The 19,746-nt window shown below is 45.2% G+C and overlaps 1 protein-coding gene across 1 annotated transcript in view; it reads right to left on the bottom strand.

Annotated features, from left to right (window-relative positions):
- The window catches only part of LOC129866539 (uncharacterized), a 168,019-nt gene extending 148,666 nt beyond the window's left edge, over positions 1-19,353 (bottom strand). Inside the window, exons 1-7 of the mRNA XM_055939308.1 lie at positions 19,038-19,353; positions 18,879-18,995; positions 18,442-18,794; positions 15,324-15,508; positions 15,079-15,161; positions 5,682-5,896; positions 4,423-4,676 (exon numbers count right to left, since the gene is read on the bottom strand). Coding sequence (XP_055795283.1) covers positions 4,423-4,676; positions 5,682-5,896; positions 15,079-15,161; positions 15,324-15,508; positions 18,442-18,794; positions 18,879-18,995; positions 19,038-19,353 — 1,523 coding nt within the window. The remainder of the gene's footprint in view (positions 1-4,422; positions 4,677-5,681; positions 5,897-15,078; positions 15,162-15,323; positions 15,509-18,441; positions 18,795-18,878; positions 18,996-19,037) is intronic.
- Between the last annotated feature and the right edge of the window lie 393 nt (positions 19,354-19,746).

The raw sequence follows: 19,746 nt of genomic DNA, 5'->3' as shown, positions 1-19,746 counted from the left end.
CCTGTAACATCATATTACACATTCCATATAGAGTTTGATCGAAAACGTTTATATTTAGCCACCAAAATCATGGTTAGACAATGTGAAATGTAGCTCAGCTGGTCAGAAAATGTCCTTGCGCCACTTAGACAGTGATCTACTCTTATACATAAATACTCATAAACGTGACTAAAAAATATAGGGTGGACAGGGATTGATAGACAATTTAATTCTTAATACAATTGCGGAATTACATTTTTTAATTTATCCTTACTTTTCAATACAGTTTGCGCCAAGCGAAGCTACGTCAAAAAACATGGCGTCCTAAGCCACTAAAATGTTTCGACAGAAACACGATTTATCATAATAAAAATGTCCTACTTTGAGCTGTTCTTCCATCAGTATCTTGGGCAAAGGATCCTTTCTTGGGAGTAATCGTCTTTTGGTGGAAAGCTGTCCTCTTGCCATGTGGAAATGCCAACTGCGTTCGGGATGAACTGAAAAGCGTGCCCAGCTATTCACATCGTTTCAAAAATAAATGTCCCAAAATCGCACTAAACGGATATAAATTGCTATAAAACGCTTTAAATTAACTACCTTATGATGTTTTTAACTCCTATAACGAGTGAAAAGATGACCGGAGAAATATAACAGGCTAAACTAACGCTTGGAACAGGAGCGGGTCGGTGTCCTCCACGCGCGTTACGCACCAAGAAAAGACTTGCTAGCTACAGGGTTTTTTACTTTATAGGGCCTGTGAACGCGCAATCGACCCCATTGGAATCGTCATCACGTAAAGGCATCCAGGGGAAGACGTAAGAAGTGTCCGTATAGTCATAGCAATAACAGTGCCCTTTTAACTGACTTCAGAACAGTGGCCAACATTTCTGAAATCTGACTCCATGTCAGGGAAATTGCTGTAGAATGGGCTCTGTTCCACTTAGAGACAAAATTTCAACTCCTATAGAAACTATAGACTGTTTTCTATCCAATAATAATAATAATATGCATATTGTACGATCAAGGATTTTGTGGGAAGCCGTTTCAAAAATTACCCAATTAGCATAAATAGTCTCAACAGCGCCCCCATCCTCAACAGGTTAAAGGCCACTGTGAATGCTATGAGGATACGGACACTGCTTACGTCTTCCCCTGGATGCCTTTATGTGATGACGCTTTGATTGGTATCGATTGCGCAATCACAGCCACTATAAAACAAAAAAACCTGTAGGTAGGAACTCTTTTCCAGCTGCGCCGGACGCGCGGTGGACACCGCCCTGCTCTTTTTCCAAGCATGAGTGTAGCCAGTAATATTTCTCCGGTCATGTTTTTACCCATTATAGGTGTTAACAGCATCATAAGGTAGTTAGTTTGAACCGTTGTACAGCAATTTATATCCTTTTAGTGCGATTTTGAGGCATTGCTTTGTTGTGCACTTTGATGTGCACATTTCGGGCTCCCGGTCGTACGTTAGTGGGCATTTCGACGGACAAGTGGACATCTTTCGACCAAAAGAAGATTAGACCCAAGAAAGTATTCTTTGCCCAAGATTCTGATGGAAGAACAGCTCACAGTAAGAACAATTTATGATGATAAATCGTGTTTCTGTCGAAAAATGTTAAACGCTTACGCCGCCATCTTGTTTTGTATAGCTTCGCTTGGCGCAAACTGTATTGAAAAGTAAGGATAATTAAAAAAATGTAAATCAGCGATTGTATTAAGAATTAAATTGTCTATCAATCGCTGTCCACCCTATATTTTTTAGTCACGTTTATGAGTATTTATGTATACGACTAGATCACTGTCTAATATGGCGCACGACATTGTCTGACCAGCTGGGCAACTTTTGTCATTGTCTAACCATGATTTTGGTGGCTAAATATGCACATTTTCAAACAAACTGTATATGTATGTTGTAATGTGATGTTACAGGAGTGTCATTTGAAGAATTCTGAGAAGGTTAGTGAAAAAATGTATATATTTTGGCGATGTTTACGTTATCGCTCTCTTTGGCTAGAATCAATGCTCTGGTAACGTTTGCATATGTGCAACTGGGTCCTGGACTTCCTGACGGGCCGCCCCCAGGTGGTGAGGGTAGGTAACAACATCTCCACCCCGCTGATCCTCAACACTGGGGCCCCACAAGGGTGAGGCCCTTCTGAGCCCTCTCCTGTACTCCCTGTTCACCCACGACTGCGTGGCCATGCACGCCTCCAACTCAATCATCAAGTTTGCTGACGACACTACAGTGGTAGGCTTGATTACCAACAGCGACGAGACGGCCTACAGGGAGGAGGTGAGGGCCCTCGGAGTGTGGTGTCAGGAAAATAACCCCACACTCAAGGTCAACAAAACAAAGGAGATGATTGTGGACTTCAGGAAACAGCAGAGGGAGCACCCCCCTATCCACATCGATGGGACAGTAGTGGAGAGGGTATTAAGTTTTAAGTTCCTCGGCGTACATATCACGGACAAACTGAATTGGTCCACCCACACAGACAGCGTTGTGAAGAAGGCGCAGAAGGAGGCTGAAAAAATTTGGCTTGTCACCAAAAGCACTCACAAACTTCTACTGATGCACAATCGAGAGCATCCTGTCGGGCTGTATCACCGCCTCGTACGGCAACTGCTCCGCCCACAACCGTAAGGCTCTCCAGAGGGTAGTGAGGTCTGCACAACACATCACTGGTGGCAAACTACCTGCCCTCCAGGACACCTACATCACTCGATGTCACAGGAAGGTCATAAAGATCATCAAGGACAACAACCACCTGAGCCACCGCCTGTTCACCCCGCTATCATCCAGAAGGCGAGTACCTGTCAGTACAGGTGCATCAAAGCATGGACCGAGAGACTGAAAAACAGCTTCTATCTCAATCCCATCAGACTGTTAAACAGCCACCACTAACATCGAGTGGCTGCTGCCAACATACTGACTCAACTCCAGCTCACTTTAATAATGGAAATTTATGGAAATTTATCAAAAATGTATCACTAGGCACTTTAAACAATGCCAATTAAAATAATGTATATGTATATACTGTACTCTATATCATCTACTGCATCTTGCCATCTTTATGTAATACATGTATCACTAGCCACTTTAAACTATGCACTTTTATGTTTACATACTGTACCATGTGATGTACCATCACTCATTCATATATCTTTATGTACATATTCTTTATCCCTTTACACTTGTCTGTATAAGGTAGTAGTTGTGGAATTGTTAGGTTAGATTACTCGTTGGTTATTACTGCATTGTCGGAACTAGACGCACAAGCATTTCGCTACACTCGCATTAACATCTGCTAACCATGTGTATGTGACAAATAATATTTGCTTTGATTTGATTTGGTGGTCAAACTAGCACTAACTTGCATTAATGTAATAAATGGCTGACAATTAAATAACGTGCCATAGAATGCTGCAACAGCCCGCAAGGTGTGCTGCAGTATGAATCAACTTGTAATGGAGGAACCACTGTAGAACCTAAAAGGGTTATTTGGCTGTCCTTGTAGGAGAACCATTTGAAGAACCATTTTGGATTCCATGTAAAACCCTTTCCACAGAGGGTCCGATATCTATGGCCTGATATATTTACATTCAAATCTTTAAAATTTGATGTAACACCAACAATTCACGAGCTGTAGCATCACACATTTAGCATACATCTCTGCTTAAAGCCAATAAAGCAATCACAACTTTCCCCTTTTGTAAAGCAAGATAAATTCACCTACACGTAATGGCTCCCCAAGGCTGCCAGGGAACAATTTGACTGTTACACACAGCAAAAAGTAATAGACCTCCTAGACACAGAGAATAGAGTTGACCTGAACATGCCTCTCTAGTAATAGGCCACCCTGGTGACAGAGGAATAATTGGACTGTTTACAGAAAGTTGACAGCCAGACAGGCAGTTTTATAAGAGGCGGTTGGCTGACATACATAAGATGATAAATAGGGTGTCTGGTGATAGACAGGGCGGGACAGTTAAGGGATGGAGAGAGAGGTGAGAGCTGAAACAGATGGAGAGATGTCTGGAAACCATGAGCCGTGCTGTCATGCCAGGCTACACTTCTGATAGGTCGTCTTTGATAAATCACCTTGTCACACTTACAGTACATGAAGAATCTCTCTCTTTCAATACCATAGACAAACTCTGAAGTTGAGAGATGGTAAAGAGGTGAAAAGAGAGAGAACAAACTTCCTTGTACATGATCGTTTTTGAACCCTGACTGCCCGCCTTGACCTGTTTCAATCAATAACAAAGGGGAGCATCTGTGGAATCAACACCTGATGAGATTTACTGCACATTAACATACCTGCACACATTGTTGTCAAGCTGGCAGTCAGTGTGGACCTAATATCCACGCTGAATGTGGTGAACTCCGAATGCTGCAGAATGTTCTACCTGGTGCATCTTGATGACCTCATCACTCACCTGATGCTCTGTGATTGGAGGACGTCTGGGTCGGTGGCATTGAGTAAGGCCACGAAGCTTCCCAAGGGTACGTTCTCCATCTTGGTGACCTGGAGGGGGTCGGGGAAGAAGACGGGTCCTTCGTTCACATCCAGGATGGTGATGTGTATGGTGGCTGTAGAACTGGAGCCGTAGCCCACATCTGGCACCAGGGGGTCCTCGTTCTCCACCTTGATCAGCAGTGTGTGGAACACTAAGCTCTCATAGTCTAGAGGCTGGAAGAGGAGAGGAGAGGAAAGGGGAGGAGATGAGACGAGAGTGTTTATCATGTAGTTAACATGTCAGTTCCACACTGAGTGGACAAAACATTAGGAAAACTTTCCTAATATTGAGTTGCACGCCCTTTTGCCCTTAGAACAGCCTCATGGACTCTGCAAGGTATCAAATTGTTCCACAGATATGCTGGCCCATGTTGACGCCAATGCTTCCCACAGTTGTGTCAAGTTGCCTGGATGTCCATGATACACATGGGAAACTGTTGAGCGTGAAAACCCCAGCAGCGTTGCAGTTCTTGCCCCACTCAAACTGGTGAGCCTGTCACCTACTACCATACCCCGTTCAAATGCACTTAAATATTTTATCTTGCCCATTCACCCTCTGAATGGCACACATACACAATCCATGTCTCAATTGCCTCAATGCTTAAAAATCCTAATTTAACCTGTTTCTTCATCATTGATTGAAGTGGATTTAACAAGTGACATCAGTAAGGGATCATAGCTGGTCAGTCTATGCTATGGAAAGAGCAAGTGTTCCTAACGTTTTGGACTCTCAGTGTGTCACAGGTTGCTCTTATAGTATGTCAATAGTGTAGGAGAAAATTACACATGAGAGTAAAGTGGCAAACTGCAGTGTACTAGAGTGAAACATACAATGTTACCAAGGTTACAAATATCCTGTATTCCTGTATCCTGTATTGCTATATTGCATGAGAACACACATTTATTGGAATAATGAGAGCAATAAAAACGGTGAGTGCTACAGGGTCTTAACTGTGCAAGCTGTATGTTCATATCTCCAGTGAATTGGCCAAATCGGGCCGTATATCACCATCCAACCAGCCTGTTATAGTGACACCAAAAACACACCTTTATTAGCTATTCCATCAATAAGAGAGATGAGAGATATTTGAGAAAGATAATTAAGAGAGACATTTGAGAGATAATTGAGAGAGATATTTGAGAGAGATAATTGAGATAACCTTTTGGCCCTGTGGTTACCTTGATGAGGGAAAGCATGCCCTCATTGTTGTCAGGGTTGGTTTGGATCTCAAAGCTCTGGGTGGGATCACCGTTGATGATGGAGTAGATGGCTCGCCACGCCCCCGTCGCAGGGTCATCTCTGTCGTCCACAGTCAGGTTGACCACCACCCCTGTGGAGCCCTCATCCACATTGGCCTGGAACTGGAGGAACAGACAGAGAAAGAGGGACAAGACTGGTCAACTGACATATAGACAGCTGGTTTCTATTCAGTGGTCTGAAACTGGAGGGACACTACTGGTCACCACATACAAGGGCATCTGGCTATGTGTCAGTAGACATATACTGTAGCTATGCAATTTTAGGTTTAAAATAAGGTTTTTGCATTCATCATCACGTCAGTGGACTTGGCGCTGACAAGTGAGGGATAGTGTATGTTGTTTTGTTCAAGGTAGGTTACCCAGTGTGAATCACGCTCCACTTGAAGTGACTTACATTTAGAGGCTATTAAAACCACCATGTTCTCTCCCTCGCATCATTCACATTTCTCGAAAGCTATTCAGTTGAACATGAACCCAGTGTCAAACTCGTCTCTCTGTCCTTCATTCCCAACACTCTCCATCCTATCCCTTCACACACACACACACACACACACACACACACACACACACACACACACACACACACACACACACACACACACACACACACACACACACACACACACACACACACACACACATACACACACACACACTTACTCAAGCCCAAACACATGCACGCAAGTACGCGCACGGCGGCTGCAAGATAATGTCTGTTTTGACAGTATTACTCAATAATTGTGCTTCTCATGTGGGTTGTCCAGGATTAGGGTTAGAGAAGATCATTTTTTTTGGCTTAATCTACACCATCCTCAAATTAAAGAATGCTGGAACAATTTAACTCAGGCTTTGAATAGAAGAACAACCCAAACTGCTCTCTCTAACACCTCCCCCTCTTTACTTGAGAGATTGCTTTTCATACCCTCCCTGCTCTCTGTCTCATTCACTCACTCTTCACTCTCTCTCTGACTTTCTCTCTCTCTCTCACTCGCTTCAATTCAATTCAATTCAAGGGGCTTTCTTGGCATGGGAAACATATGTTAACATTGTCAAAGCAAGTGAAGTAGATAATATACAAAAGTGAATTAAACAATAAAAATTAACAGTAAACATTACACCCAGAGAAGATTCAAAAGAATAAAGAAATTACAAATGTTGTATTATGTATATATACAGTGTTGTATCGACGTGCAAATGGTTAAAGTACAAAAGGGAAAATAAATAAACATATATATGGGTTGTATTTACAATGGTGTTTGTGCTTCACTAGTTGCCCTTTTCTTGTGGCAACAGGTCACAAATCTTGCTGCTGTCATTGCACACTGTGGTATTTCACCCAGTAGATATGGGAGTTTATCAAAATTGGGTTTGTTTTCAGATTCTTTGTGGATCTGTGTAATTAGAGGGAAATATGTCTCTCTAATATGGTCATACATTTGGCAGGAGGTTTGGAAGTGCAGCACAGTTTCCACCTCATTTTGTGGGCAGTGTGCACATAGCCTGTCTTCTCTTGAGAGCCAGGTCTGCCTACGGCGGCCTTGCTCAATAGCAAGGCTATGCTCACTGAGTCTGTACATAGTCAAAGCTTTCCATAAGTTTGGGTCAGTCACAGTGGTCAGGTATTCTGCCACTGCGTACTTTCTGTTTAGGGCCAAATAGCATTCTAGTGTGCTCTGTTTTTTTGTTAATTCTTTCCAATGTGTCAAGTAATTCTCTTTTTGTTTTCTCATGATTTGGTTGAGTCTAATTGTGTTGCTGTCCTTGGGCTCTGTGGGGTCTGTTTGTGTTTGTGAACAGAGCCCCAGGACCAGCTTGCTTAGGGGACTCTTCTCCAGGTTCATCTCTCTGTAGGTGATGGCGTTGTAAAGGTTTGGGAATCACTTCCTTTTAGGTGGTTGTATAATTTAACCTCTCTTTTCTGGATTTTGATAATTAGCAGGTGTCGGCCTAATTCTGCTCTGCATGCCCTTATTTGGTGTTTTACGTTGTACACTGAGGATATTTTTTCAGAATTCTGCATGCAGAGTCTCAATGTGGTGCTTGTCCCATTTTGTGAATTATTGGTTGGTGAGTGGACCACAGACCTCACAACCATAAAGGGCAATGGGTTCTATTTAGCCAGATCCTAATTTGTATGTTGAAATTTTATGTTCCTTTTGATTGCATAGAATGCCCTTCTTGCCTTGTCTCTCAGATCGTTCACAGCTTTGTGGAAGTTACCTGTGGCGCTGATGTTTAGGCCAAGGTACGTATAGTTTTTTGAGGGTTCTAGGGTAACAGTGTCTAGATGGAATTTGTGTTTGTGGTCCTGGCGACAGGACCTTTTTTGAAACACCATTATTTTGGTCTTACTGAGATGAACTGTCAGGGCCCAGATCTGGCAGAATATGTGCAGAATATCTAGGTGCTGCTGTAGGCCCTCCTTGGTTGGTGTCAAAAGCACCAGATCATCAGCAAACAGTAGACATTTGACTTCAGATTCTAGTAGGGTGAAGCCGGGTGCTGCAGCTGTTCTAGTGCCCTCGCCAATTTGTTGATACATATGATGAAGAGGGTGGGGCTTAAGCGGTATCCCTGTCTCACCCCACAGCCCTGTGGGAAGAAATGTGTGTTTTTTGCCAATTTTAACCGCACACTTGTTGTTTGTGTACATGGATTTTATAATGTCATATGTTTTTACCCCAACACCACTTTCCATCAATTTGTATAGCAGACCCTCATGCCAAATTGAGTCGATGTTTTTTTTTTTAAATCAACAAATCATTAGAAGATTTTGCCTTTGTTTCAGTTTGTTTGTTTGTCAATTAGGGTGTGCAGTGTGAATATGTGGTCTGTCGTAAAATAAGTTGGTAAAAAGCCAATTTGACATTTGCTCAGTACATTGTTTTCACTGAGGAAATTTACGAGTCTGCTGTTAATGATAATGCAGAGGATTTTCCCAAGGTTGCTGTTGAAGCATATCCCACGGTAGTTATTGGGGTCAAATTTGTCTCCACTTTTGTGGATTGGGGTGATCAGTCCTTGGTTCCAAATATTGGGGATGATGCCAGAGCTGAGGATGATGTTAAAGAGCTTAAGTATAACCAATTGGAATTTGTTGTCTGTATTTTTGATCATTTCATTGAGGATACCATCAACACCACAGGCCTTTTTTGGTTGGAGGGTATTTATTTTATCCTGTAATTCATTCAAGGTAATTGGAGAATCCAATGGGTTCTAGTCTTTAATAGTTTATTCTAAGATTTGTATTTCATCATGTATATGTTTTTGCTGTTTGTTCTTTGTTATAGAGCTAAAACGATTGGAGAAGTGGTTTACACATACATCTCCATTTTGGAGAGATAACTCTTCGTGTTGTTGTTTGTTTAGAGTTCTCCAATTTTCCCAGAAGTGGTTAGATTCTATAAATTCTGCTCGTCTGTGGGGTTATATAATGAAGAGGTCTGGTGTGACCTGCTCGGGGTGGGGTTATCTTTCTCAAGGGAGAGCTTCTCCTGCTGAGCTAATTCTTTGATTAGGTGGAAGTCCAGCTGAAACGGTTTGGGGTTGCCCTGTACCAATACTGTTGATTATAAAAAAACGTTTGACATGTTTCTACAAACATTACGGATACTATTCGGAATTCCTGCCCTTCATGACCGGCACGAGCTTGGATTGCTTTCGCTGTAAAGCATATTTTCAAAATCTTGCTCTTGTGATTTCATGAATATGAATATTTTTTGTATTTTTGTATTTATTTGGCGCTCTGCAATTCAGCAGTTGTTGATGAAAATGATTCCGCTAAAGGGATCGGTGCGCCAAGAGGTAGAGGGGTAGTGTGTTGACATAGCACTGTGCCATGCCAGGGGATGGTCTGTGTGGAAGATGAGGATGCTGATGTTCCCATATTTATAATAGTCAGCAAAAAGTGTCTCTTGATTTTCCATAAGGAGCTTCATTTAGTACTCTTTTCTTGTCCTATTATTCTTTACATACACAGGACACTGTATTTTAATTATCTCTAAACAGCGGGAGGCAGCTTCTAAAGCCTCTCCATTTGGTTGGAGTAGACTGAGGCTCTCCTGCCATTGTTGGACTAAAGGGCTTTGACACCTCTCACTTGACACGTCAGTGCTAATTGAAGTTGTACCAAGCTTGGCAGCCTTAATTTAGCATTCAGTCCTTATAAAGTAATGTAATGTATTTTTCTTCTTTACTTTTGGAAATGAAATATAGCTTCAGACCAAACATTACTTACTCAGTTCCAGGTTGGATGTTTTTTTCAGGTTTCTGTTGTTTACCAGAGCATTTGCTGTATAGCTTTGGAATAATAATATTTGGTAGTTGTAAGCCTTCCAGGTGATTTCGTAATTCCATCCAAAATCAGGTTGTATGTTTGGAGTTTTGATTTTGAGTGAAGGTTATGTTGTAGAGTGTAGCATTCTGTATATGTCCCTGACAAAAAATTTAAGTTTATCTAACTCTAATTCTATATATATTTTTTAAGAACATGATGACACATGCAGGAGCTCATCTGCTCATGAACTATCTGTCTGTCTCTCTCTCTCTCTCTCTCTCTTTCTCTCTCTTCTCTCTCTCTCTGACTTCTCTCTCTTTCAAGCAATGAGAGGTCAGTTTCAGTCAGCAGTCAGCAGTTCTCTGTCCCCTAGTTCCAGAGATTGTCTCCTTTCAAAGGCATCATCCAGGCCAATCTCCCAGGCTAGTTGGTGTGGGTGGAGTGTTTATTTTAGGCTTGACCAGGCCCATCTGACCAGACCCTTCTATCATCCCTGTTCAACACAGCATGAAGGCTGTCCTCATTCAGGCCCAAGGGGATGAGGTGGGGCGTGGTGATTCCCACCTCTCTTGGGAATGACCTGACTCAGAGAGAACATGCAGCCAGGGGACACTAATATTGGTTATGTCCCAAATGGCACCATATTCCCTTATAGTGCACTACTTTTGATCAGGGTCCATCGGCTGCATTTGAGACACAGACTCTCTATTTGTCTGTCTGTGAATGCCAGGTTAAGAAGTCTGAGGGCTGTACTGAGGCTATCCGGGGTGAAGTAGCAGCACTAAAATATTCCATAGCTCACCTCACTTGAATTTAAAGTTTGTGTGCAAAGAAAGAGATACAGACATATGCATGCAAGCACACACGCACACAAAGGACCCTGTTGTTGTAGCAGCCCTTAATTAGATTTATATCAGGAATGTATTCTGTTTGGCAGACACTGTTGCATGGTGCATTGTGAAGCGGAACACTCTAGAAGCATTACTGCATCCAGTCAACAGCAATTCCCTCTCTCTCTGTTAGGACCATTACTGTATCACAGCTTACAGTCTAACATTTCAAACACAGAACGCTCTATTAAAAGAAAGTGTTGTATCCCAGATCACAGGGTATTCTGTCAGGATGATATTGTGTCAGATTACCGCTCAATCTTCCCAACACCGTGGGCAAAAACATAGATTTTTGCCAAGAACCCTTTCAAAAACACACTTTAAACAACGCAGTCATTTAGGCTATTGAGGAAGGTAATAAAATGTTCTTCTGAAGGAGAGAAAGAGAAATAAAGAAAAATAAACACACAGAGAGAGACAAATACATAGAGAGAGAGATCTGAATCTAAAAATGTCAAATAGAAAACCGAAGAAAATTAACAATGACAAATGGTTTGATGAAGAATGCAAAAACCTAAGAAATAAATTGAGAAACCAGGGGCAAACCACGCTGCATCCCACTGCTGTCTTGCTTCAGAAACTAAGCAGCGTTGGTCCAGGTCAGTCTCTGGATGGGAGACCAAATGCTGTTAGAAGTGGTGTTGGAGGGCCAGTAGGGGGCACCCTTTTGTCTGGTATAAAAAATATACATATATATCCCAGGGAAGTGATTGGGGACATTGCCCTGTGTAGGGTGCTGTCTTTCAGATGGGATGTTAAATGGTTTTCCTGACTCTCTGTGGTCATTAAAGATTCCATGCCAGTAGGGGTGTAGGGGTGTTAACCTGTCTAGGATCAGCGTGGCGCTAGCGGCACCCCCCCCCCCCCCCCCCCCCCACTGAAAAACCAGTGCCGCGAAATTCAAAAAAAAATGTTTTTTTAAATATTTAACTTTCACACATTAAAGTCCAATACAGCTAATGAAAGACACAGATCTTGTGAATCCAGTCAACATTTCCGATTTTTAAAATGTTTTACAGGGAAGACACAATATGTAAAGATGTACATCTATTACCTAAAAACACATTAGCATAATCCACCATCTTTTATTTGTCCACCAACACCAGTAGCCATCACCAATTCGGCTAAACTAAGATATTTATAGCCCCTGACCAACAAAAAAACTCATCAGATGACAGTCTGATAACATATTTATGGTATGGGATAGGTTTTGTTAGAAAAAAGTGCATATTTCAGGTAGATATCATAGTTTACAATTGCACCCACCGTCACAAATGGAATAGAAAAACTACTTAGAGCAACGTGTTTACCTACTTACTAATCATCAAACATTTCGTAAAAATACACAGCATACACGAATCGAAAGACACAGATCCTGTGAATACAGACAATATTTCAGATTTTCTAAGTGTCTTACAGCGAAAACACAATAAATCGTTATATTAGCTTAGCACATAGCAATTAGCAGCCCAGCATTGATTCTAGCCAAAGTGAGCGATAAAAGTCAACATCGCCAAAAGATATTAATTTTTTCACTAACCTTCTCAGAATTCTTCCGATGACACTCCTGTAACATCATATTACACATTCCATATAGAGTTTGATAGCAAATGTTTATATTTAGCCACCAAAATCATGGTTAGACAATGTGAAATGTAGACAAGCTGGTAAAGAAAAAGTCCTTGCGCCACTTAGACAGTGATCTACTCTTATACATAAATACTCATAAACGTGACTAAAAAATATAGGGTGGACAGGGATTGATAGACAATTTAATTCTTAATACAATTGCGGAATAACATTTTTTAATTTATCCTTACTTTTCAATACAGTTTGCGCCTAGCGAAGCTACGTCATAAAACATGGCGTCCTAAGCCACTAAAATGTTTCGACAGAAACACGATTTATCATAATAAAAATGTCCTACCTTGAGCTGTTCTTCCATCAGTATCTTGGGCAAAGGATCCTTTCTTGGGAGAAATCGTCTTTTGGTGGAAAGCTGTCCTCTTGCCATGTGGAAATGTCAACTGCGTTCGGGATGAACTGAAAAGCGTGCCCAACTTTTCACATCGTTGCAAAAAGAAATGTCCCAAAATCGCACTAAACGGATATAAATTGCTATAAAACGCTTTAAATTAACTACCTTATGATGTTTTTAACTCCTATAACGAGTGAAAAGATGACCGGAGAAATATAACAGGCTAAACTAACGCTTGGAACAGGTGCGCGCCGGTGTCCTCTAGGCTCATGACGCAGCTCCAAAAGAATGACTAGCTTCAGGGTTTTTTCATTTGTAGGGCCTGTGAACGCGCAATCGACCCCATTGGAATCGTCATCACGTAAAGGCATCCAGGGGAAGACGTAAGAAGTGTCCGTATAGTCATAGCAAAATCAGTGCCGTTTTAACTGACTTCAGAACAGTGGCCAACATTTCTGAAATCTGAATCCATGTCAGGGAAATTGCTGTAGAATGGGCTCTGTTCCACTTAGAGACAAAATTTCAACTCCTATAGAAACTATAGACTGTTTTCTATCCAATAATAATAATAATATGCATATTGTACGATCAAGGATTTTGTGGGAAGCCGTTTCAAAAATTAGCCAAATTAGCATAAATAGTCTAAACAGCGCCCCCATCCCCAACAGGTTAACCCCGGTGTCCTGGCTAAATTCCCAATCTGGCCCTCATACCATTATGGTCAACTAATCATCCCCAGTTTACAAATGGATCATTCATCCCCACTCCTCTCCCCTGTAACTATTCCCCAGGTTGTTGCTGTAAATGAGAATGTGTTGTTCTCAGTCAACTTACCTGGTTAAATAAAAATAAAACATCCAACCAAAAACATAGAGACCCAGTAAACCTGAACCTATGTCTTCACTATGGTGAATCTCTAAAACAATACAGAAATACACTATGAAAATAGAAGGAACAGCATAACAGAAATCAGCTCAATGTAATTGAAGAATCCATAAAATCAAACCACTTCTGGGAAAACACTAAACAAACAACAACACAAAGAGATATCTTTCCAAAACGGAGATGTATGGGTAAACCACTTCTCCAATCTGTTTGGCCCTATTACAAAGAACAAACAGCAAAAACATGATCAAATACAAATCTTAGAATCAACTATTAAAGAATACCAGAAACCACTGGATTCTCCAATTACATTGAATGAACTACAGGACAAATACAAATCGTCCAACACAAAAAAAGGCCTGTGGGGTTGATGGTATCCTAAATGAAATTATAAAATATACAGACCACAAATTCCAATTGGCTATACTTAAACTCTTTAACATCATCCTTAGCCCCGAAATTTTCCCCAATATTTGGATCCAAGGATTGATCACCCCAATCCACAAAATTGGAGACTAATTTGACCCCAATAACTACCGTGGGATAAGGGTCAACAGCAACCTTGTGATAAGGTGCGTCTCGGTGAGAGGTGTAGGAGTCAGGCGCAGGAGAGCAGGGATACTGAGAAGCGTGTTTAATATATATATAGTCCACCAATACAAAAATGGCACAGATCCCTCTATATAAGGTCTCACAGTTCATAGAGCAGATCAGTGAAAACAAAACCGAAACTCGTGCCAAACGCACGGAGGAACAAACTCAGTTCCGAAAAAATAAACTACACGTGCGTAAATACAAGAACAAGAAATATCAACGATCAATGAGCGCAAAACCCCCACAAGCTTAATCCCGCACGAAATAAGGCAGGAAACAAGTACCCTATATACACACAGAAATAAACGCAATTGAAACCAGGTGTGAAAATGAACACAGACAAAAAAAACAGAAAAGGAAAAAGGGATCGGTGGCGGCTAGTAAACCGGCGACGCCGAGCGCCGAGCGCAGCCCGAATCGGGAGAGGGGCTATCTTCGGTAGAAGTCGTGACAGTACCCCCCTCCTGACGCGCGGCTCCCGCAGCGCGACGATGCCGGCCTCGAGGACGACCCGGAGGACGAGGCGCAGTGCGATCCGGATGGAGGCGGTGAAACTCCCTTAGCATAGGTGGATCCAGTACGTCCTCCAAAGGCACCCAGCATCTCTCCTCCGGACCGTACCCCTCCCAGTCCACGAGGTACTGAAGACCCCCCACCCGACGCCTCGAGTCCAGTATGGATGGAACTGCATACGCCGGCGCCCCCCCCCGATGTCCAGGGGGGGCGGAGGGATCTCCCGCACCTCATCTTCTTGAAGCGGACCAGCCACCACCGGCCTGAGGAGAGACACATGAAACGAGGGGTTAATACGGTAATAAGGGGGGAGCTGTAACCTATAACACACCTCGTTTATTCTCCTCAGGACTTTGAATGGCCCCACAAACCGCGGACCCAGCTTTCGGCAGGGCAGGTGGAGGGGCAGGTTTCGGGTCGAGAGCCAGACCCGGTCCCCCGGTGTGTGCACAGGGGCCTCGCTGCGGCGGCGGTCGGCACTGGCCTTCTGCCGCCCTTCGGCCCGTTTAAGGTACCCGTAGGCGGCCTCCCAGGTTTCCCTTGAGCGTCTCACCCAATCGTCCACCACAGGAGCCTCGGTCTGGCTCTGATGCCATGGTACCAGGACCGGCTGATAACCCAACACACATTGGAAGGGCGACAGGTTCGTAGAGGAGTGGCGGAGTGAATTCTGGGCCATCTCTGCCCACGGGATGTACTTCGCCCACTCCCCTGGCCGGTCCTGGCAATACGACCGCAGAAACCTACCCACATCCTGGTTCACTCTTTCCACCTGCCCATTACTCTCGGGGTGAAACCCAGAGGTAAGGCTGACCGAGACCCCCAAACGTTCCATGAACGCTTTCCACACCCTGGACGTGAACTGGGGACCCCGATCAGAAACAATATCCTCAGGCACCCCGTAGTGCCGGAAGACGTGAGTAAACAGGGCCTCCGCCGTCTGTAGGGCTGTAGGGAGACCGGGCAAAGGGAGGAGACGACAGGACTTAGAAAACCGATCCACAACGACCAGGATCGTGGTGTTGCCCTGTGATGGTGGCAGATCGGTCAAGAAGTCAACCGACAGGTGTGACCAAGGCCGCTGTGGAACGGGAAGGGGTTGTAACTTCCCTCTGGGCAGGTGCCTAGGAGCCTTGCACTGAGCGCACACTGAGCAGGAGGACACATAAACCCTCACGTCCTTGGCTAAAGTGCACCACCAGTACTTCCCACTAAGACATTGCACCGTCCTACCAATCCCCGGGTGACCAGAGGAGGGGGACGTGTGAGCCCACCAAATTAGCCTGTCTCTAACCTCCAGCGGAACGTACACCCGTCCCGCTGGACACTGTGGTGGAGTAGGCTCAACACGCGATGCTCGCTCAATGTCTGCGTCCACCTCCCACCTCACAGGTGCCACTAGACAAGAAGCCGGGAGGATGGGCGCAGGATCGATGGCCCGCTCCTCCGTATCATATAGTCGGGACGGCAGCGTAGCCTAGTGGTTAGAGCGTTGGACTAGTAACCGGAAGGTTGCAAGTTCAAATCCCCGAGCTGACAAGGTACAAATCTGTCGTTCTGCCCCTGAACAGGCAGTTAACCCACTGTTCCTAGGCCGTCATTGAAAATAAGAATTTGTTCTTAACTGACTTGCCTAGTTAAATAAAGGTAAAAAAAATAAAAAAATTAAAAAAAATATATATATATATATAGTCGGGACAGTGCGTCTGCCTTAGTGTTCTGGGAGCCTGGTCTATAGGAGATGGTAAACCTAAATCGGGTGAAAAACATGGCCCACCTTGCCTGACGAGGGTTCAGTCCCCTCGCTGCCCGAATGTACTCTAGATTACGGTGGTCAGTCCAGATGAGAAAAGGGTGTTGGGCCCCCTCAAGCCAATGTCTCCACACCTTCAGAGCTCTGACAACAGCCAGCAACTCCCGATCCCCCACGTCATAGTTTCGCTCCGCCGGGCTGAGCTTCCGAGAAAAGAAAGCACAGGGGCGGAGCTTCGGTGGCGTACCCGAGCGCTGGGAGAGCACGGCTCCAACCCCAGCCTCAGATGCGTCCACCTCCACTATGAATGCCAAAGAGGGGTCCGGATGCGCCAGCACGGGAGCCGAGGTAAAAAGAGCCTTCAGGCGACCAAAAGCCCTGTCCGCCTCAGCCGACCACCCCAGACGCGCCGGCCCCCCCTTCAGCAGTGACGTAATGGGAGCAGCCACCTGCCCAAAACCCCGGATAAACCTCCGGTAGTAGTTGGCAAACCCTAAGAACCGCTACACCTCCTTTACCGTGGTTGGAGTCGGCCAATTACGCACGGCTGCAATGCGGTCACACTCCATCACCAACCCTGATGTGGAAATGCGATACCCAAGGAAGGAGACGGCCTGTTGGAAGAACAAGCATTTCTCAGCCTTGACGTACAGGTCATGCTCCAACAGTCGCCCAAGTACCTTGCGCACCAGGGACACATGCGCGGCGCGTGTAGCGGAATAGACCAGAATGTCATCGATGTAAACCACCACACCCTGACCGTGCAGGTCCCTGAGAATCTCGTCTACAAAAGATTGGAAGACTGCTGGAGCATTCTTCAACCCGTACGGCATGACGAGGTACTCATAATGGCCGGATGTGGTACTAAACGCTGTCTTCCACTCATCTCCCTTCCGGATACGCACCAAGTTATATGCACTCCTGAGATCCAGTTTTGTGAAAAACCGTGCTCCGTGAAATGACTCAATCGCCGTGGCAATGAGAGGTAGCGGGTAACTATACCCCACCGTGATGGAATTTAGACCTCTATAGTCAATGCACGGACGCAGACCTCCCTCCTTCTTCTTCACAAAAAAGAAACTCGAGGAGGCAGGTGAGATGGAGGGCCGAATGTACCCCTGCCCCAGAGATTCAGATATGTATGTCTCCATAGCCACTGTTTCCTCCTGGGACAGGGGATACACGTGACTCCTGGGAAGTGCAGCGCCTACCAGGAGATTTATCGCACAACCCCCTCGTCGATGAGGTGGTAATTGGGTCGCCTTCTTTTTACAGAAGGCGATATCCAAATCGGCATATTCTGAGGGAATGCGCACGGTGGAGACTTGGTCTGGACTCTCCACCGTTGTAGCACCGATGGAAACTCCTACACACCTGCCTGAGCACTCCTCCGACCACCCCTGTAGAGCCCTCTGTTGCCACGAAATCCTGGGGTTGTGACGGGCCAACCAGGGGATCCCCAGCACCACCGGAAACGCAGGAGAATCAATGAGGAAGAGACTAATTCTCTCCTCATGACCCTCCTGCGTGACCATGCCCAGTGGAGCCGTGGCCTCCCTGACTAGCCCCGACCCTAATGGTCGGCTATCTAAGGCGTGTACTGGGAAGGGTTTGTCAAGCTGAACAAGGGGGATCCCTAATCTGTGCGCTAAACCGCGGTCAATAAAATTCCCCGCCGCGCCTGAATCTACTAGCGCCTTATGCCGGGAAAGAGGGGAAAATTCAGGAAAAACAATCCATACATACATGTGACCAACAGGGGGCTCTGGGTGAGCCTGGTGCCGACTCACCTGAGGTGTCCGAGCAGTGCTCGGCCTGGCGTCTCGACTCCCTGGAGGACCCCCCCAGCACCGGTCAGCAGTGTGCCCTCTGCGACCACAGTTGGCACAGGAAAGGCCCCCTCCTCCGGTCGCCCTCGCTGCAGCACCACCTAGCTCCATGGGTGTTGGAGTGGTGGAGCTGGGGAATGGAACTGACAGAGCCCGATCTGGACGTCCGCGGGTCGCCAGCAAGTTGTCCAACCGAATGGACATGTCGATCAACTGGTCCAAGGAGAGGGTGGTGTCTCTACAGGCCAGCTCCCTACGGACGTCCTCACGCAAACTACACCTATAGTGATCGATCAAGGCCCTGTCGTTCCATCCTGCGCCAGCGGCCAAGGTCCGGAACTCAAGAGCAAAGTCCTGAGCACTCCTCTTCTCCTGCCTCAGATGGACCAGCCGTTCACCCGCCGCTCGACCCTCAGGTGGGTGATCGAACACGGCCCGAAAGCGGCGGGTGAACTCTGGGTAGTTGTCCCTCGCCGAGTCAGGATCGTTCCATACCGCGTTGGCCCACTCCAGGGCTTTACCTGAGAGGCAGGAGACGAGGGCGTTCACGCTCTCACCTCCCGAAGGAGCCGGACGAACGGTCGCCAGGTATAGGTCTATCTGGAGTAAGAACCCCTGGCACCCTGCCGCCGTCCCATCGTACTCCCTCGGGAGGACGAGTCGAATCCCACTGTGCTCATGCAATGAAGGAGAGGGTAGTGGTACTGATTGGGGTGTGGCTGATACAGGTGTGGGAAGGCCACCTCTCTCCCATCTCTCCATCGTTGCCATCACCTGATCCATGGCGGTCCCCAGCTGGTGTAACACTGCCGTGTGGTGATGAACTCGCTCCTCCACGGACCCTGGGAGTGCGCCTGCTCCTGCTGACTCCATATTTTCTGGTGCGGGATTCTGTGATAAGGTGCGTCTCGGTGAGAGGTGTAGGAGTCAGGCGCAGGAGAGCAGGGATACTGAGAAGCGTGTTTAATATATATATAGTCCACCAATACAAAAATGGCACAGATCCCTCTATATAAGGTCTCACAGTTCATAGAGCAGATCAGTGAAAACAAAACCGAAACTCGTGCCAAACGCATGGAGGAACAAACTCAGTTCCGAAAAAATAAACTACACGTGCGTAAATACAAGAACAAGAAATATCAACGATCAATGAGCGCAAAACCCCCACAAGCTTAATCCCGCACGAAATAAGGCAGGAAACAAGTACCCTATATACACACAGAAATAAACGCAATTGAAACCAGGTGTGAAAATGAACACAGACAA

The sequence above is a fragment of the Salvelinus fontinalis genome, chromosome 12 (genome assembly GCF_029448725.1).
Source record: "Salvelinus fontinalis isolate EN_2023a chromosome 12, ASM2944872v1, whole genome shotgun sequence".
In the NCBI taxonomy this organism is placed as follows: Eukaryota; Metazoa; Chordata; class Actinopteri; order Salmoniformes; family Salmonidae; genus Salvelinus; species Salvelinus fontinalis.
This window is presented reverse-complemented; position numbering and strand designations above follow the sequence as displayed.